Below are 15,640 nucleotides of genomic sequence, written 5' to 3'. Positions count from 1 at the left end.
CTAGCTAATGGGGCCAACCCATGGAAGGAGACCTTATCGAAGAGACTGTGCCATTGAAAAGGCCGATGCTTCAACTAAAGGCCGAGGTAGGTCACCTTGTTCCTTCAAAGTCCTCTTCGAAGTAGGTTGAAACCACATTTTCACCTACCTCCCCATGGACAAATATCCTCGCCCTCTACTAACACTACTGACACTTCCACTAACATAACTAACACCTCAACGAAGCTCTTCTTGGACAAGCTCCCAAAGCACCTCGAGGCACACCAAAGCCTATCACAAATGGTGATGTGTACTCAATGTAGAGGGGTACTATGAACTGCACCCATCACTGCCCCTACCAAGAATACATGGATGTAAAGACATACATATGATAAATCTATAATAAATTATAAATTTATACAATATATTTATAATAAAGTATAAATATATTACATAAACATATATACATGTACACAGATTATAATATAAAATACAATAATACAAGTAAGCTCTGGCTATTTTACACACACACACACACACACACACACACATACATATATACATATATATACATATATACATATATATATATATATATACATATATACATACATACATACATACATACATACATACATACATATATATATATATATATAAAATAACGTGAGATTATTATATAATATATATAAATAATCTCTCTCTCTCTCTCTATATATAATTGTATATCTCTCGATATAATATAAATATGAGTATCCTCCAGCTTTAGAAAACAATATTGACGAAGTAAAGGTTGTTCAATCCTCTTTAAAGGAAGGGCACCCGACCCTGGCCCTTGGTATCATGACTGATGGGTTCTCGGTGGTCTCTTGCTAGCTAGAATTGCCTTGATGGGCCACTTTACATGAAAGGAAGCATTGCCATTCCTTCAGCTACATGCAAGCCACCCTTGGTAGGAGAGAGATATATATTGACCCCTATTGTATTAAGGTCTCACAACCCGCCCTGAACTAATGTATTGATTTTTATTTATCACTCATTGTGTGTCCCTATCTATTGGGCCCTACAATGAGTAAAAAATAAAAAACGAATAAATAGGGGGACATAACAAGTAAAAAATCGAAATCATTAATTAGGAAGATTCTAAAATTTAAAAAAAAATACTAATGGTGGCTAATGGCTTTGATTGAAATATTAAACGATAGAATCCAATCGACGCAAAGATGGAAACTTGTCTGACATCGGGCAATTATCTTCTACGTTATGGATGGTTGATAAGGTTCAAGCGAAAACCCCTTTGGCATCGACATCGTTGTGATGATTAGAATCACTCTGCCCATCATACTCAGATCCCCTACTCGCTCTCTGTAAACGTGGATCCCCTCGTAACCTACTTCGTCGTCTCTAAAAGGGGGGTCTTCTCCGTCGACTCCCTCATCCCCTGGACGCTTATTTATGCAAAACCTTCATTTACACGAGTAGCTAAGGCATAGCTCTCAATATCTGATAGCTAAGAAAAATCTACAACCATAGGAAATTTTCTCGCATTGAGAAAAAAATACCTATGGAAGCAGATTATCAGTAGCACTAACGAATCGAAAGCTATGATTTTTTGCTAGTAGTAGAGGCATTAGTTAGTGGTAAAAATCAAAATCAAATTAATTAATAAGGGTACTTGGGATAACCTTTGCTAATAGTTTTTTTTAAAATTAAACGCTGCAACTGTCTGCGCATCTCCTCCTTTTCTTCACACCATGAACGACTGCAGCCATCGTCCGTTGCGAGAGAACGCTGCATCTGAATTATACGAGGTGGCCCTCTCTCTCTCTTACAATTTTGGCCGCCCCTGTCTCTGTCTTGTCTTTTTTTTTTGGGTCGTACGGCAAAACCGTCTATTTCCATGCAGAGTTTTTTTATTTTCATGTTATGTCTCCCTCTCTCGTGAAGACGATGCAGAGTAGCAAAAACATTAGAAAACAAATGTTTTCTAAAACCTTAATAATGAGATAGTTGAACGGCACCTTTTCGTTTCCACATCAAAAGGTAGCCGTTCAACTGCCAATCCATCTCTCCTCTTGCTGCTTGCAAATTGATCTTCTGCTGCGATTTCTTTAAAATTTGATAGACAGCCAAGCACGCAACATCAGCTAGTGGACAGTCGAAGCTACGGCCAGGGGCTCTCGCCGACCCGCCGACCTATAAAGCAACATGCAGTGCAGCCTACAAAACACATCTCTACAACATCAGATAAACCAGCGGAATCAGTCCCTCATTAGGCCGCCGGCATGAAGAAGATCTTTTGCCTTTTCGTCTTTTTCATTTACTCGGGTATTTATCTACTCGCTCTACTCGCCTGTGAAAATCACAGCTCACAATCGACTGCATCAATGGAAAATCCAGATGCTTCGAATAGTGGCAACATTAAAAAGGTGTCTGCCAGTACATTCTATCATCAAGATGGGTTATAGCTTGCAGCTTGCATGTATGAGAACTCCTACAAGAGAGCTTGCAGAGGCCACTCTATAAGAAATAGTAAGATGGAAAGAAAGCATCCCGTAAGCGTCCAGGTATGGTTGTTAAAGGTAGTGTGATGAATGGTGTACTTTATCTAGGGTTAGGGTTTCTATGGACAACTGAGTGTATGGTCAGGGTTTCCATAAGGCTTGGGGGCAAGGACCTAGACAGGTTTATACTTACTCTTTCTACATATATTTTTTCATCGCTACGCTTTCAGAGTTAGGGTTTGTGCTTTCATAAGGGTTAGAGTTTTTGAGATAAGTGTGAGGCATGTGCGACTTGATGTGAGTGCATGTTTTTTTAGGGTTTTGGGTGTAGGGAGTGTGCACCTTGGATAGGAACAAGAATGAGTGTTGGGGAGTTGAGGAGGTTGGCGATGCGCCTCGTCGCTGCAGGTGGCGAAGTGGCGTTGTAACTGATCAAAAGTAGAGAATGAGATTACCACGTAGTTTTTTAAGCACAAATACAAGATCTAACGACCAGGATTATCTCGATCTAACGACTAGGATTATCTTGATCGAGATAATCCTGGTCGTTAGATCTTGTATTTGTGCTTAAAAAACTACGTGGTAATCTCATTCTCTAGTTTTGATCAGTTACAACGCCACTTCGCCACCTGCAGCGACGAGGCGCATCGCCAACCTCCTCAACTCCCCAACACTCCTTGTTCCTATCCAAGGTGCACACTCCCTACACCCAAAACCCTAAAAAAACATGCACTCACATCGAGTTGCACATGCCTCACACTTATCTCAGAAACTCTAACCCTTATGAAAGCACAAACCCTAACTCTGAAAGTGTAGCGATGAAAAAATATATGTAGAAAGAGTAAGTATAAACCTGTCAAGGTCCTTGCCCCCAAGCCTTATGGAAGTCCTGACCATACACTCAGCTGTCCACAGAAACCCTAACCCTAGATAAAGTACACCATTCATCACACTACCTTTAACAACCATACCTAGACGCTTATGGAATGCTTTCTTTCCATCTTTGTTTGTGTTTATACGTAGCTGAGAACCTGAAGCAGTTTTGTGTTTACAATTGCTCTTTTTTTTTTTTGTTTGATCTTGTAGCATTTTCTGAATAGAAAGACCATATGGAACTATTTATTGATTTTGATCTAGAGCACAATTATCTTGTATAAAGTCCCTACAAAGGACTCTGACAAATAATACTCTTCTTCAAGAGGAGTGGCCTCTGCAAGCTCTCTTGTAAGAGTTCTCATACATGCAAGCTGCAAGCTATAACCCATCTTGATGATAGAATGTACTGGCAGACACCTTTTTAATGTTGCCAGTATTCGAATTACCCTATCTACATGTTGTAATCTGAATTGCTTTTTTCTCCTAGTGGAATTGTCCAATCAAGTCTCAAGTTGTTTGGACAGGGCCTTTTTTGTGTTTGTTCCGTTGTCTACCTGCCCACCTCAAGTTTTATATTATTTTATAATGTCTATATACCTAACTGATACATACATACATGCATGTATGTATGTATATCAGTTAGGTAAATAGAGTAGAGTAGATTCTCGAGCAGCAGGATGTTTATTTAGACACAAGATCGAGATAATCCTGGTCATTAGATTTTGTTTGCAGTTATAAGAGAATGATTTAGTATCCCTCCCTTTGCCTGTTTTGCTGATGAATGCAAGAGTGAGAGAATCCGCTGCTGAATTGTACATGATTCGATAGAAAATCTAATCTGAAACTTTGTTTTTAAGGTGATAACTGGCAATGCCTGGGAGATGATCTTCCCACTCCTCCACAGTGGGTCCGAGTTGTGGGATCACAGGGCAGGAAGTGGTCCATTGATCCTCCCCCTCTTGAGGTCATGAGCGTCAAATCCCGGCACATGTGGGTTTAGGAGACTAGACCCCTTGTACATGTTTAGTGGCACTTCCGTGAGTGGCAGTGGCGTGACCACTTCCTGTGCCAACCATGATGTACCCTTCTTCAAGTACTCTGCCCGATTCGGTGATGTGACCCTGCTGCTCCCTCTGACGACCATGATGAACCCTTCTTCGAGTTACTCTGTCTGACTGGGCAGCAGATGGATCCTTCTGTAAGCAGTTGATGGTACCCTGGGCAGCCCTTTCCCCATTGGCAGGCACAGGGACTACATGCACCATATAGAGGATTTCTGGCAGTGCATCTGGAGCAGTTTTAGGCCCTGGAAAGAGTCACTTTTTCTCTGGCTCTTGGCACACAAGATCCTCACACTGAGCACATGGCTGGCGATTTCAGCCAGCTGCAGCCTGTGGTGGCCCTGAGGAAAGCCAGTGACGTTGCCTTTGGGATTTCCCAAAGGCCCAGCATATATGATGGTGTGTTCTTTGGCTTTTCACAACAGATCCGAGCACTGCCCGCATGGTCACGTGGGGGTGATTGCACCTGAGTTACTCCTTGGACTCCCAAGTCTAGCACCCGCCAGCGTTGGGAGCTTAGCAGCAGCATGGTGGCTTGGCACATTTGGAGGGCACTCTGCAACGAGGCCATTGACGTTGTGATCACACCCTCGCAAAAACCATTCTTGCCATTTGGGTGGATCTTATCCCCAAAAACCTGGTCTAGACCTCAAGGGTCCTATTCTAGACCTGCCCTCCAGTGAGAAGTTCGATGAATGAAAAGATTTCTTGGCTGAGCCTTATATAGGCTTTTGGACACCCGCTCATGCTGGCTGACTGCTGTCGGCCAGCTCCAATGGACATAAAATCCATTATAGTTGCTGATTAGCCCAAAATGCCTTGCACACCTGGCCGACTTGGTCCGGATCCATGGGGATCCGTTTTGGTGTCCTCTTGTGTCCTGCTCATGCCCTAAATGGTCTGTTTCTCTGCTGCCCTTCAGGGATTAGCATGTCCATGTGCATGCACATGACATCCCCTTCTGCTAAACTTGATGATGGGATTCCAACTTCTAACCCTAGATGATTGTCATCATCCCCTGTCTCCACATATGGTCTCCCATACCTATCATCCTTCCCTTCTTGGCAACCTTTTCACTGAAAACCTTGCCTTAGGTCTTTGATTCCACTCCAAAGTCTGGTGTAGATTTGCGGATCTGCTCCACTTGTCCCCTAGCCCTTCATGCCCTGTCCCTGAACACTTTCTGTGGTCTTCTTTTCCTAAGTATTGAGTCTGGCATCACTCCACCCCTTTGATGATCATCATCCCTTGGAACTGTTTTCCTGAAAGCCTTTCCTAGTATACCCTAAGTGGCATCCAACTCAGAGGGCTACCATTCTCCTTGGGTCTTGTGAAGCACCACCAACCAACCTCCGGGGAACTTCTTCCATGTCTCGTGTTACTCTCCTTGGATTGTGCACCTTGATTTGGGACACCATCAATGCTTAGCCTTAGTCTTATGCTGATACAATGTTGCCTGGTCACCACACCACCAAAAGATCAAGACATGGGCGATGGTTTCATCCATGCGCGATGCAGTTAGGGAGGGACTGTCGGTGACACATCGGCATCTCAGAATCAGCCTGAAGCTTTGATACCAATGTTACATGCGCGGAAGCTCTATGTCTTCTTTCAGCCCTAAACACCTTTCATAGGAACACATAGATGCAAAATGCAAAGAAGAGATGGAGAGAAGAGAGAGAGATAGCTATATTTTCAGTATATTCATATATGTACAAAAAGGTACAAGTCTTGACAGCACTATGCATGCCCAAAAGGTAGCTACAAAACCTATTCTATGACCTATCCCAAAAGGGGACTAGATGATCCAAAGAGTTCTTGGCTGAGCCTGTATATAGGCATGGGACACCAACTTATGCTGGCCGATTGCTGTCAGCGAGCAGAAAAATACACAAAATATTATTCTTGCTATCGACGAGCCGTGTAGTACTTCCAGTACCCTGTCGACCAGTTCTTGCATCCATAGGATGCCTTCTGGGATCCTCCTGTGCCCTGCTCAGTCTTCTGTTTATCTGCTGCCTTTCAGAGATTAGCCCTGGGATTAGCATGTCCACATGTATGCACATGACAATCAACCACAAATATAACACACTGACTATACCGTGAATATTAAAACTATACACTGATTCCAGCAATTAACAAGAGCTCAAACATGAACGATGAACCTCAATTGTTGGATTGGTGCCATGTTGACAATCAGAATGTATGCTGCATAAGCAACCCACATCCTCAACTATATCCTGTGAAGGGCAAGCTGCATTGGGTAGGTAGTTTGTTTAGTGATACAAAAAAGAGAATATCACATCAAATCTGAATCTCTATCAGTATAATGAAGTCATTTTCATCAGTTTTACTTTGCCATCTTGCATTTGAATTAATTTGCTCTATCAGATTTTAGCACTGAAAAAACCCTGTGTTTTTGTTGTTGTTTTTAAAGAGCATTAATGGGGGAGGGAATGGCTTGGAACGACATTAAGGCTCTGGAGGCTCTTTTGACACCTATTGGGTCATCAGAGGTTGGTTATTATCTCCTTGAGAATCAATCACAACATTAAAGCTGCCATGTTTGTCTGTTGTTTTGTTTCTCGCATTCTCACAAGAGAAGATAGCCATTTGAACATCAAGAACATTGTGTAGCAAATCAGTGCACATAGTAGCTTTATCAAAATTCAAGTGAAGGAACTCGTGCTCGATGCGTTTTCCTTTTGCTAACCATGTTCTTTTTTTTCAGAAAGGAGACTTCTATTAAGTAAAATAAAATCATACAAAGGGAGATCTCAAACCAAAAGGTAGGGAGATCTCAACCAATCGGGGGCACTATGCTGCCATAAAAGCCCTGTAGAAGTAGAGGAGAAGAAAATACCATGGTCCCACTGTCATAAATCAGTTTTGCGCTTTGTGTGTGCAGCTCTAGAAGATCCCTGTATGCGGGCCCAGGTGGCCAAAAGAGTGTGAACGATGTCACTCCATATACTGCAAATACACTGGGTGTCATAAACCTGAATACCCTCGAAGGCCTCTAAGCATCTGGCCTGCGAGATATACCATGCCGTGATACTAGCGATAATCTCTCAGGTGGTGTCAATACTCAGCGTCTGTATCGTGACTAGGGGATATCCTGAAGCAAACATCTTTGAGCTATGACCTTATGGAAAAGTATAACAGGATCTGCTCCCTTGCCCTCAAAAAGAAGTTGTAAGTCAACCATGCAATAGCACCCTAAGTGATATAGATAGGATCACTCCTCAATCTGCCCAAGAGCTGGGCTATAGATACCCAGATCCTCTATCCTCCCCTCTGCACTCCCATAAGCATGACCACGGTAGCGATTGCAAAGAACACAAGGTGGGGCAGCCCATGCCTATATACTGCCCTGGGGATGCATTGGAGCGGGCATACTTGGAGAAGAGCACGTGGGGGACAAACTGACTTGAAAAAGGACCACCTCTTTGCATTTTCATGGGACGTGTCCATGGCCCCAAAAAGCACATTAGGCCCCTCCAAATCTGTCCACAATCCCAAGCCTCCAAGATCCCACTTTTCCCCTTCAAATCCCCCTAGACAATGCTAGTATCTGGGACATAGAGTTCATACTTGGCTAACGAATAATGCCTACGGGACGGCTGAAGACTCTGATTACCTAGGACACCCAACAAGAGTCTAAGGAGTGTCCTAGTCTCCATGTACATCATGTCCTTTCAATGGGTGTTACAACGACGGTGCTTGACGCATGACCCAATGGTGCGCAACATACATGACATGACTGACTCACCCTTGGTGGTTCACTAGTTACTCATCAAGGACTCACAAAATACTTGTAAGTTGTTGACCAGCCTCTGGCTTGCACCTGTCCTATCCTATACAGTTATGTCCATGTGGCATCCAAGTGTGGGATGCATGCTTGCTCAGCTTGTTGACGGGATCTGCATTGCCTCCTAGTAGGTAGTCAGTAATGCTGTGGATAGTTGGTGAAGAAGTCTTCGTCAAGCCAAACAGGTTCATGCGTGAGGTGTTGTCACTTCCAATGGCTGGAGTCATGTTTGAAGCGATGGAGGACAATCTGTTACCTTTGCCTTATCAATCACCTCCAGGTCGGGCTCATTGGGAAGCTCTGAAGGACATGGTCTTGCAAAAGGTATAAGCCAACTAACATGAAACACGTTATGCATGGTCCATCCAGGCGGAAGGCCGAGCTTCATGGAGACTCCATTAATTTTCTTCAGAATAGAAGGGTACAAAGCTTTAAAACGACAACTTTGGGCATGGCTTGCCCACTTTCTTCAACCGATGCTTCATGATCCAAAGATATACCATATCCCCTTCAAAAAACTTGACGTCTTTGCGGTGCTTATTTGCTCGCCTAGTATAGGTTTCTTGCGCTTTGCCCAGACAATCTTTGACAGCCTCAAGAACGTCATGGTAAGACTCACAGATCGGGTACTTTTACTTGTGAATACAATAGAGGAGCCAGTGCATTATCTTTGCAAGAATGGGAAAGAGGAAAAAAGTAGAGAGATATAGAGTGTTGCATGGTACAGCAAATGGTGTCCCAAAGATCCACCGAAGGGCCCCCTCTTTGAAGAGAGTATTTGCTTGGATTGTTGCCGAGTAATGAATCAGTACAAACACGACAGCAAGCTGTCCTAGAAATGAACTGAACCGTACATGCAATTACCTCAAGAGATAGAGGCAAACACGCATACCAAATGGAGGGATGAATCTGCCATACCTGTAGATGACCTAATGCTTAACGTTAATCTCCTTCCGGGCTGCTGTAGATTGGTGGCCAGAGATGAGCACCAAAGAGAATATCTTCTGTGCGTTTTCAGCACCTTACAGGTTGCACACAGGGCAACCAATGCTAGGGATTGCAGCCATGACCCCTTGTGACCCCTTTGTGAGCCCAGTCCGGGGCATGTCAAGCACGAGCTACGCAGGTTAAGTCTCCCAGCCTTAGGAGTGTCAAGTCAGTTCTCTTAACCCACTGCGGAGAATTCAGCAAGTATTCATCATTCAAGAGCATGTAGAGGTCAACTGTAGCATTAGTTACATGATAGGCATATAGTTGCATCACATGGCTTCATGGGTCCCTTGATCTTTGAACTTGTTGTAAAATTGGCAAAGACGTCGTCCAGAACCATGCTTCCAGCGATGTAGAAGGATTTGCTCAGGCTCTAGGCTCTATCACTTTTGCTTCATCAACCATTTTTGGTAGCTGGTCTTTTGGAACATTCTGCAATGAAGGTCCAACATAAGGCTTTAACCAAGAGACGTGAAAGACATTGTGCATCGTCCAACTGTCTGGGCATCTGAGTTGCATTGTGACGTCGCTTCTCTTCTTTATGTTGGGAAAAGGACCAAAACTTCTGAATGACAACTTTGGACAGCGCTTGCCCACTTGCCTGAGTCTTTGCTTCATGATCCTTAAATAAACCCATTCACCTTGTTTGAAATTGATGTCTCTGTGTGACTTGTTTGCCTGTCTGGTGTAAGCCTCGTGAGCTTTGGTAAGACGCTCTTTGACAAACTCAATGGTGGCTGAAAAAGTTTTTGTTGTCTTGTTGGCTTCCAAGGAAGGAGAGATGATCCTCGTGATAATAGATGAAAATCTTTGACCAAAGGTTGCCTCGTACGGAGTTCTACCAACACTGGATGAGTGAGTGTGATTGAGAATTGTCTGTACCAGTAGGAGATGAAGCGCCCACTTTGGCTATCGATCATGCCAGTACGCTTTAAGTACATCAAAAGCCAACTGATTGTAAATCTCGGTTTGGCCATCGGTACGAGGATGGAATGCACTGGACAATTGCAATTTGGTACCAAAGTTGTCGAACAGAGCTCGCTAGAAGTGATATGTAAACTTTGGGTCCCTATCTTTTTTTTTTTTTTTTTTTTGGGGAAAAAAGATCCTTCTATTAGTTAATGAGAAAACGCCATAAGGCTACAAAGCTCACCTCACAAGGAGGGATAATAAACACAGTGAACACCGGAGCTCCACCCCCGTGGCTGGCCGCTCTCTGGGGGGGGCTACCTAGTAGTACATGCGGGAGGTGAGAAGAGCCAAACTGGAGGCCTGTAGTGCCACGTGACATCCTCGCCCCTCGCGATGAGGAAAGGGCCAGGCTGCCAAGTGCGGAGGAACGCCTTGCGGCGACCTCTCATGCGATCCGAGTCGCCCTGAAGTTTCCCCCAGTGTCCTCTCAAGGTGTGAATGATGTCCACCCAGAGGGCCTGTATGACCTCCGCCGGTGGAGTCGCCTGGCGGTCTATGACCTCCCTGCATCGGGCTCTCCATATGTGCCAAGCCGTCATGCTGCTGATCATCTCCCATCTGTGCCCATCCCCCTCCTGGGAGACTGCCGAAGAGAAGTCTGGCGTCGGAACCGCCGCCATCGCCCTGTCAGAGACCTGGATGGTCACACTGCCAGGGACGTCCTCGTATCCAAGGGCCGGGCCGCTGTCCGTGGCCCAAGCCACCGCACCCCACGTCACCATCATCTCACCTGGCGAGCCTGTAAAAACCATCCTGAGAGCGCGCTGCCAGACCTGCTGTGCCTGTGGGCAATCCCATAAGCAGTGCCGCTGCGACTCTTGTGCATGGCCGCACCGAGGGCAGGACGCTGGGTGTCTGCCAAAAGCTAGCCAAGCCCCCACAGCCAGTCCTCTATGCGCTGTAAGCCAGAGAAAAAGCGTCACCTTCCGGGGCCGGAAGCTGGCCCAAAGGCGCTGCCAGAAGTCCCTAAGGAAGGCAGGGGAGAGCCCCTGGCCGCCAATGCTCGGCCGCCGCCGGGGTGCCCGCTATCCTGTGCCTCTGGATCCACCGCCCCAGCCTCGCTGTGTACTGAAAAAAGGGGGTGCCTGGGCTAGTAGGGGCCGAGTAGGGATCTCGCCAAAGCCGGATCCCACTGAAGGCGAATAAGAGGCCTGCTGTCCCAAGCCCATAATCTCCAAGAATAGTCCTCCCCTATCGAGGCCGGTGAGGGGTCTACATGCCACTGTCTCTGATGAAAGCCGACCACCCGCACCCTCTGAAAGATACAACCCTGGAACTCATCCAAATCTAGTCGGGTCCTCTGAAGCTGGCCTCCCTCTCCCACCTCGAAGGTGAGTGGGGCGACTCTCTCTGCTGAGCCGCAGACCGCTAGAAGGATCTCATGCCGAGTAAAGACGCCCATTCACTGTGGAGGTGGAGGGTCCTGTACTGGAGTCCGCCACTCCCGGGGGATGGCTGCCTCAATGTCCTGCCTCATCAACTCTCTGCCCCTCATCCCACTGAGTCTCCTCTCCTGAACCTCTAGAGGCAGCTGCTGAAAACATATCCAGTCGTCTAGGGACTGGGCTGGGCCGGAGCTCAACGGGCCCCACGACACGTGAGATCGCGATCCCACCATATGACCACTGGGAAGTCGGATCAAGGGGTTCCAGATCAATGGCTGCCTCAGGCGCTCCTCATCGGTGCTCGGGGGAGTCTGGAAGAGTGACGGCCTCAGATGCTCCCAGGCCCTCAGAAGGCTAGTTGCAAAATGCTCCTCGAAGCCAAGGCCCACTCCTCTGGATCGCTGCTCTGTAAAGATCCACCTGATGCTGGGCGGCCAGGGGCCGCTAAGAGAAGGAGCGCAGCTGAGAATCCTGGAAACAAGAAACTCCTTCCACGGCTCAGCACCTGGTAGGAGGCCATGAACCACCAACTTGCCAAGCAAAGCTCGGCTCTGACAAATAGGATCAACTATGCCCAGGCCGCCTCTCTCCCTCGGCTGAGTGATCACAGCCCATGCCACCTTGGCCCTGGCGGGCCGCCCGTCGCCACCGGACCAAAGAAAGTTCCTGATGAGCCTCTGCACCTGGCCAATGCACGCTCGAGAGAAGGCCCAGCAAGAAGTGATGTACCACATGGTAGCAAGCAGAACTTGGTTGGCCACAACCACTCGGCCAGCCAGAGATAAACGAGCGGTACTCCAATACAGAAGCTTCTTCCGAATGCTCAGAAGAAGGGGGGCTATCTGCTGCTCCGGAGATATGTCAATGCCCACATAGCATCCCAAATAGCGCACTGTAGTGTCGGGGGGCAGCCACTGAAACCCATCAACTGGCCTCCAAGTCGGGGGGGGCACAGAACTGACCCACAACCCACACGACTTGTGCCAGTTGATCAAAGCGCCCGAAGCTCTGCAAAACCTGTCCATGGCTGAGGCGAAGCGGCGGAGGTTCTCCTCCCCTCCCTGAAGATAGACAGTAGTGTCATCCGCAAACTCCGAGTCTAGGAGCTCCTCCGAGGTGCGGATGGGGAGCTGGAGGCCCCGCAAACCTTTATCCTGTGCCGTCAAGAAAGTGCTCATGGCCTCCGCCACAAAAAGAAAAAGAAAGGGCGCCAAGGGGCACCCCTGCCGCACCGAGCGCGAGAGCTGGAACCTCTCTCCGTGCACGCCCTGTATCAGCACCTGGCTATGAGCCGATGTGTAGAGTGCAGAGACCCCACGGATCCACTGAGGGGGGAAGCCCATCCTCTTCATAGTGCCTTCCAAGAAGGCCCAGTCCACCCGATCATATGCCTTCTCGAAGTCGAGAAGGAGCACTGCCAGATCCTCCTGCCGAAATCTAGCCAAAGCCGTAGCCTCCCAGAAAGAGAAGATGTTATCCAGGATGCTCCTATCCTGGATGAAGCCTGTCTGCATGGAGTGGATGATGTCCGGAAGGTGAGGCTGAAGCCGCCTGTTGATCGCCTTAGCTAGGACCTTGTAGGCCGTGCCTAGCAAGGTGATCGGTCTCCACTGTCTAATCTCCAGTCTATCTCCTCCCTCTTTGGGGATCAAGTGAATCAACCCCTCTGCCATGCTGTCCGGCATGTCTCCCGACTCCATGATCTCCTGGAATGCCAATCTGAAACCCCTATGCAAGAGACCCCAGTACCTCTGAAAGAAAGCCACTGAGAGACCGTCCTCTCCTGGGCGTTTGCCCCGAGGAAGTGCCTGAAGAGCTGCCTCCAGTTTCGTATCCGAGAAGGGGGAGAGAAGGGAGTGCTGCAAATGGGCCGGCACAACCGGTCTCGTGAAGCTCCAGACTGCCTCCCGAGCCTCTCTCACCCTGTCATCTGCTGGCCCAGCAGAGAGCAGATCCCTGTAAAAATCTGTGGCGATCGCCCGAACTCTGGGGGGATCCACCACTACTTGGCCATCAGCCTGCCGAAGACGCCCGAGACCCTCTCGTCTGAAGCGAGGCCCTGTCGCCTCAAAGAAATCTCGAGTCACTCTGTCTCCAGCCTATGTCCAAAAAGAAGCCCGAGCATGGAATCGGAACTCCACCCTCCTCTCCTCGATGGATCTGATCTCTGTGCGAGCTGACTCCATCTGCTCTGAAATCCAAGGGCTCGTAGGATCCCTCTCCTGAAGTCTCTGAAGGGAAGCTAGACTCCTCCGCAGGCTCCTCTCCTGCTCTCTGAAAGCCTCCAGACGGTCCAGGGCAGCCTGTCTGAGCATCCTACTGATCTCCTGCAAACCCCTGTCAAGATCGCTGGCTGCCGATCCTCTCCTGAACTGAAGCTCCTGCCAGACCTGCTCAACTCTGGTCGCAATCTCGGGCTCCTCTATGAGACAATCTGGAATCCGGACGCTCTGGCCTCGCTCTCCTCTCGTAGGGTCCTCGATCTGGAGAAGCACTGGAAAGTGGTCTGAAAACGAGGAGCCTGCAAGTATACCCACAGTGCCACCTCTATCGCAAGCCCACTCATCAATGTAAAACCTGTCGATGCGGGAAAGGTTAACTCCTGTGGCCCGTCTATCCGAGCGCGAGAAAGATAAACTCCCCTGCAACCTGCCAAACTCCGAGAGAGTCCACGGATCCTAGCCTCTCACCTGCAGCACTAGTTCCTCCTAGGCAGCGAGCTCCGGCCCATGAATGGTCTCCTCCCATCCTGTCCTCTGCATCCTCCAGCATGTTGCAATCCCCCCCTAGGCACCAATGGTCTGCCATGGGGAGGGACTGCCTAATGGTGCTCCAGAACTCAGCTCTCCCGGTCGCCCCATTAGGGGCGTAGAAGTTGAGGAAGCCAATGCGGTCTTCGCCAACCCGAAGGATGATCCACTGCGCTCGACCCTGGACCAGAGTGCCAGAATCCACAACCTCGGATAGAAGCTGCTCGCTGACTGAGATGCATACTCCACCCTGGTTCCCCTGGGAGCCATATGCCGGTGACCAAAAAGTGTGACTCCTGCCTGGCAAGATCTTCCCGCAGGTACGGGTACGCCTGGTAGAGAGGTGGTGCTCCTGGATGAAAAGGATATCTATGGGTCCTCCAACGAGAGCCCTCTGGATCTCCTGGCGAAGTCTGCCCCGACCAATGTAGCAGCGAGGTCTACCAAGACCCTGGATGTTCCATGAGAGGATCCTCATGGATGAGCTATGGCAGGTGAAGCAGCCGCCACCACTGGCTCACCCCTCTCAGCCGGCTCGGATGAGCTGCCCTCCACTCTGTGAGTCTTGGGCGCCGGCTTGGAGGGAGAATAGTCACTGTCTGTCCGGGTGCGGAGTCTCTCCAAAAAGAGGGTGACCTGTCTCTGTGTCCAGCCCCACTCCACCTTCGCCCTGTCCAGGGCATAGGCGTGAGACCAATCCTCTGCATATATGTATCTAAAGGTAGGCTGCATCCTCGGGGCGGCGTGGAGGAGAATCAGTAGCACCGCCTCAACTGAGGTGTGGACCGGATCCACCCGCCAATCTCCTATACCAAACAAGCCCATGCGGGCTGAGTGTAATCGGGTCCGCAATAGGTCCGTGAGCCCCAAGTCACTGAAGTGGTGAGAAAACTCCAGTATCTGATCACGCAAAACTTCCTCTACAGAGTTGCAATCCCATGCTGTGTCTGGGGCAACACTGAGAGGAAAGGAGAAGGCCACCATGCTGCTCACCACTGAAGGAGAACGAGAGGGATGGCACACCACGCAAACTCGCAAGGGCGCGACCAGTGTCTCGATCGGGCCAGCATCCAGCTGGAGACACCTGAAAAAACCGTAATCCACTGGGAGCCCCATCACTCGCGGGGGCCTCGGGGGAGGCTGGAGAGAACTCTGTGGCGGGCGAAGCTAGGATCGCCATCTCCACCGGCCCGGAGTGGCGGTGGAACAGCCGCTGAACTGAACTCTGGCCTACCCAGCTGCGCTGCCCCGGGGCAGTGGGTGGTCTGGAGGAGTATCCTGGAGAGGCCGAGGGAGGGATGGTGGCTCGCGG

General features: G+C 48.6%; 1 protein-coding gene across 4 annotated transcripts in view; it reads left to right on the top strand.

Moving 5' to 3' along the window:
* The first annotated feature begins 1,687 nt into the window (after positions 1–1,687).
* The window catches only part of LOC147612165 (uncharacterized), a 38,327-nt gene continuing 24,374 nt past the window's right edge, over positions 1,688–15,640 (top strand). For 2 of the 4 annotated variants that reach the window (XM_086784043.1, XM_086784040.1), the window contains exons 1-2: positions 1,688–1,790; positions 6,858–6,936. In XM_086784043.1, the coding sequence (XP_086640169.1) occupies positions 6,865–6,936 (72 nt within the window). In that variant the 5' untranslated portion in view covers positions 1,688–1,790; positions 6,858–6,864. Of the gene's footprint in view, positions 1,791–2,104; positions 2,308–6,620; positions 6,684–6,857; positions 6,937–15,640 lie in introns of all 4 variants that reach the window. The other 2 variants (XM_086784042.1, XM_086784041.1) reach the window with 2 other exon arrangements.

Source organism: Cibotium barometz, chromosome 46 (assembly GCF_041138505.1).
Source record: "Cibotium barometz isolate CiBa-2024 chromosome 46, ASM4113850v1, whole genome shotgun sequence".
Lineage (NCBI taxonomy): Eukaryota > Viridiplantae > Streptophyta > Polypodiopsida > Cyatheales > Cibotiaceae > Cibotium > Cibotium barometz.
This window is presented reverse-complemented; position numbering and strand designations above follow the sequence as displayed.